The sequence below is a fragment of the Penaeus monodon genome, chromosome 9 (genome assembly GCF_015228065.2).
Source record: "Penaeus monodon isolate SGIC_2016 chromosome 9, NSTDA_Pmon_1, whole genome shotgun sequence".
NCBI lineage: Eukaryota > Metazoa > Arthropoda > Malacostraca > Decapoda > Penaeidae > Penaeus > Penaeus monodon.
Window position 1 is genome coordinate 23822090 of NC_051394.1, and position 5000 is coordinate 23827089.

General features: G+C 42.9%; 1 protein-coding gene across 1 annotated transcript in view; it reads left to right on the top strand.

The window, feature by feature from the left end:
- The first annotated feature begins 4065 nt into the window (after positions 1-4065).
- The window catches only part of LOC119576677, a 15105-nt gene continuing 14170 nt past the window's right edge, over positions 4066-5000 (top strand). The window contains exon 1 of the mRNA XM_037924323.1: positions 4066-4226. Within this exon, the coding sequence (XP_037780251.1) occupies positions 4161-4226 (66 nt within the window). The 5' untranslated portion in view covers positions 4066-4160. The remainder of the gene's footprint in view (positions 4227-5000) is intronic.

Genomic DNA, 5000 nt, shown 5'->3' on the forward strand with positions numbered 1-5000 from the left:
AGCAAACTAATAATCCTGGGGAATCCCACGGAGACCCAGTAGGCTCCAGAGACTCTCCCAGTGCACTGAGTTAAAATCCTTCTTGAGATCAACATAAGCTGCAAGCATACCTTGATGAAACTCAAGTCGGCGTTCCACAAGGACAGTAAGTGCTAAGACACGGTCTGCAGTTGATTTCTTGGGTGTAAAACCAGACTGCCTAGGTCTCTGTGCTTGTAGAAGGTGGTCGCACACTCACACCAAGAGCAGATGAGTGAGGACCTTGCCTGCTACGCTGAGCAGTGTAATACCTCTGTATTTGCCACAGTTCCTTTGGTCCACTTTTCCTTTCCACATAGAGATGACCAAGTCCCTTCTCCAGTCATGAGGAATGGTACCAGTCTCCTAAATGGCAGACAACTCCACAGCAATCCCACAGACACCAGCAGCCTTTCCACTCTTCAGCCTAGAGACCGCCTTTCTCACCTCTTCGGTAGAAGGTGGTGCCTCACTGATTGGTGGATCTGCCACTAGTGACCATGGGCCAGTTGCTCAAAGTACTCAGCCCAGCGGGCCCTATAACTTACCCAGCTCTGACACAACACAACCATCCTCTGCCCTTACCGAGACCCATTGAGAGATGGACTTTGACTGGAGTTCTCTTATGGCTCGGAAAGCAAGTCGAAGGTCATTTTGTCCAAAATGACTCCTCCACTGTGCCCCTAATGTACCTTTCTTAGTCCATTTGCAAAGTGGCCCTAGCAGAGCAAGACAGCTCCCTGTACAAGACATGGTTCCTATCCAGTTTGGCATCATGACTCATCCCTGTAGTGTTCAGCGTCTCATCCAAGACAACATGCTTCCTTCGCTGAGGTCGGACCCCAAGGCACTCCTCAGCAGCTGACAGGGTTTTCCGCTTAAAGGTATCCCACAGTTCAGCAGGGTTCTGTAGAGTGCCAAGCACTTCAAACCGATTTGAGCTTGCCACTGCACACTCCTGGGCCACCTCCTCACTCTTGAGCCTCTCAAGATGAAACATCTGCTGGTGAGATCTCGGGATGCGTCTAGATCTGAGGCAACCACAAGTCTGTGGTCGGTAGCAAAGAATTCAGCACTCCTAAAAACTCTACAGTTCTGAAGGATCCTCCAGAGAATATCCATAAGAGTATGGTTGATCTCTTTAGCTACAATGCCAGTATTAGAGTACTAATATCCACAAGAGTATGGTTGATCTCTTTAGCTACAATGCCAGTATTAGAGTACTAAGTTCAGTGGTGTAAATCTCGTCTCTGATACCAGGAACCTGCAATCCTCAGCCTCCTAGATCTTGTGAAGTCTAAGAGGTATGAGCTATTGATATTCCTGGTACCTTGGGGCCAATGCATATCTCGTATCCTTCTCTGTCAGTGCCAGTGACCGCACTGAAGTCCCTTAATACCATGAGTGTCCCCCCAAGGACACTAATCCACTACAGAGTCAAGTTAGGTGTAGAACATATCTCTTTTTGCGCCCAATTCCCTCAGTAGGAGTGAAGACTGCCACTAGAGAGATGAAGCCCAGAGTGTGCTTCATTCTCAAAACCAGAATGCACTCATCAACAGGAGTAACCTACAAGACTGAGGAGTGGAAGTGGTCAGAGACAGCCATTGCAACTCCCCTAAGGCACAACCATTGTTTCAGCCAGACCAGTAGTAGGTATAACCCCCACTACTGGTCAGGCTCACCACTACCACGCTGTCGCACCTCAAAGAGAGAGCAGCGACGGCAATCCCCAGCCTCCCTAACTCCCCCTACAACAAAGGCAGTCGGTTCTCCTACGAGAGACTGAGGATGTTCCAGGCCGCTACACGACACAATCGCTGATTGACCCAATTTGTGGGCCTCCAGCCAGACGATGCCTGGGCACAACCAGACAAGCCCCCTAAAGAAGAAGAGTGGGGGCCAGTGGGACCATCCCCCCATCATGTAACCTCAGGGTGCAGGATTTCCTGGCAGGGCTTTGCCCTGCACCCGTCCTATCAGGCTTGGCATCCCGAACGGATAAACCCCTGGTTGGGATGCTGAGCCAGAGATCAGGAACCCCTGGCCACAAATCAGGGTTTTAGTCACCTCCTCCGGGTTGACTCCAACCCCTTCTCTCTTTTCTTGGTTTGCCTGCTGGTATGTTGTGTTTTTTTTATTTTGTTATTATTATTTTTTACAGAACTCCTTGGGGGCAGAATGCCCCTGCTACCCCAGTTATATGGTTACCACCCATAGTAGTTAGTTAAATTGTAGATATACTACAAGATGTTTGTGATAGTCACCTCCTTTATGACAAAATGTAGGTTAACATACACTTGGTGATGGATGGTGAGTGCCCCATCAACCATATATATATATATATATTATATATATATATATATATATATATATATATATATATATATATATATATATATATATTTTTTTTTTTTTTTTTTTTTTTTTTTTTTTTTTTTTTTTTTTTTTTTTTTCATAGTATTGTTCCGGGCGATTTTAGTGTGGTATCTGGCTGTGATCAAGCTGGCTACGAGATATTTTTTGACGGGAGCTGATCCCAACAGCTAGAACAGCCTCCCTCTCCGGGAATTTGCTAGGTCCGAGATGAGGATTTCTGGCTCCTGGTATTTATGTTCCAACCCGCATTGCTGGACATGGTATAGTGATACAGGTACTGTGATCAAGGAGATTGACCACATTCTTGTCAGCACTCGCTGGAGGATCCTACAAAACTCAAGAGTGCCGAGTTCTGTGATACTGACCATAGGCCACTTCAAAACTCCTAGGATGTTTCACCTGGACAGATTGAGGAAGGGGGAGTGTTCCCGGAGGTTCGCCACGGCAGCCTCTGATTGGTTCACAAAATCTGACGGACCCAGTAACTCTGTGAATCTGTGGGAGTCCTTCACGCGTGAAACACTCGATGCAGAGCAGGAGTTCACTGGCGAACGCCCGAGGGCAAGGCAAAATCTTATCTCACTGGAGACACTGGAGGCCACAAAAGTGTTGCATGGCTTAGGTGGATGGCAATCAGGACTTCTCCCGTTCCTTGGTGTGCAGGGCTCAGATACTGCTGAGAAAGGACAATAAACAGTTCATCAGAAGCCTTGCAGAGGAAGTTGAGGGCCATTTCTTGGTAAATGACCTTCGCCCTGCCTACCAAGAAAACTCTAAGCCCTCCTCACAGATGACTACAGTCCACTCAGTGGATGGACAGATCATCTCAGATCATGTTGGTGTTAATAAACGATGGGCTGAATATTTTGAACAGCTAAAGGTAGACCCTCCAGCAGTTAGTCCGGACACAAAATGATATCATTGCCTCCCTAACTGAGGAGGCCATGGCTTCGGCGTTAGTCCCCCATGATATATATATATATATATATATATATATATATATATATATATATATATATATATATATATATATATATATAATAATATATTATATAATATATATTGTGTGTGTGTGTGTGTGTGTGTGTGTGTGTGTGTGTGTGTGTGTGTGTGTGTCTGTGTGTGTGTGTGTGTGTGTGTGTGTGGGGTGTGTGTGTGTATGTATGTATGTATATACATATATATAGGCCTATAGATATATGTATACATATACAAATATACTTACATATATGCGTGTGTGTGTGTGCGCGCGCGCGTGAGTGTAGATACGTGTATATGCGAGCGTGCGCGCTCGCACGCACGCGCGCACACACACACACACACCACACACACACACACACACACACACACACACACACACACACACACAAATATTATGCATATATGTATGTATGTATATATACATTTAAAGAACTGAAGAGATGTAGAATTCTAGATGAGAAACAGCAAATTCATAAACAACTGGGATATCAGTTATAAAAAAAGGTCAATACAAATTGCTAAAGGACAATGTCAATAACAATGGAATTAGTAAATAAGAAGTTAAACTCGACCTTTCCTTAATGTTTACTGGGGCTATGATAAGTTATTCCTTTAGCAAGAAGTTCAGCGGAAGTTTAGCGCTTTCCCGCACGCGAACCTAGCGGGCGAGCGCTAGAGGAGCGGGAACTGGACGAAGAACTTGTAAACAAAACGCTGGACACTGGACCTTATTTTCAGCCATTTCACGACTTTCTTCAAGATTCAGACACAGACATGCTAATATGGAGATGTTTTTAAAGCGTGAAGGTTTCAGTGAGAAATTTCCCTTGTCACCAAGTCAGAATCGCGTAAGTGAAGATGTCTATTGGCGTTTGAATACGGCCCCATCACTTTTGCTTATTTAGAAAGGAAGTCATGTCTGTTCAGAACATGTTCAGTGTTATTCTCTTTTAACATTCTCCATTTTTCTCTTATGGATGTTTATCAACTATTCTAGTTTAAACTTGTTTGTTAGTCTTAAAGATTTATTATCATTGCAAATATGCAATGAAGCAGTGAAATATGTTGTCTCCTGAGGTGTATATTATATATAATTCTGCTGTAGTTGCTTCCTTGCAAAATCTAGTTTACCTGCGCAGAATGATATTGAGGAAAGGATCTTAACAGTGCATTAAAAAAAAACTTTGTTGTTTAAGAATCCTGTCCTTTATTTATATTAATTCTGTGTCATGTAATATAATCTCTATATCTTTAATTTGTATGATTAATTTAACACATATGTAAGATGTATTGACTATGATTCTGTTCTTACACATGTGTTTTTCTATGATTGGCCGTTTGCTTGTTTATGTATAGAATAAAGCATTCTGTATTGAATACTACCTGTGGAATGCTTGATTACTAGTATTTAGTATTTGATTAGATTTTTTATAGGTTGCTAATTTGTAATCAATCATTTAAATAGTAATAGTATTATGATTGTAGTTTTCTTTATTCATTACTTCATATATTTAAAGTAATTGTTCATGATAAGCATGAGATGATGCTGTGGCCTCAAGAGAAAGCCAGCAAATCTATATGTTTATTCAGCAAAATAGAGCTTAGACTAGTTCCCTGTTTGA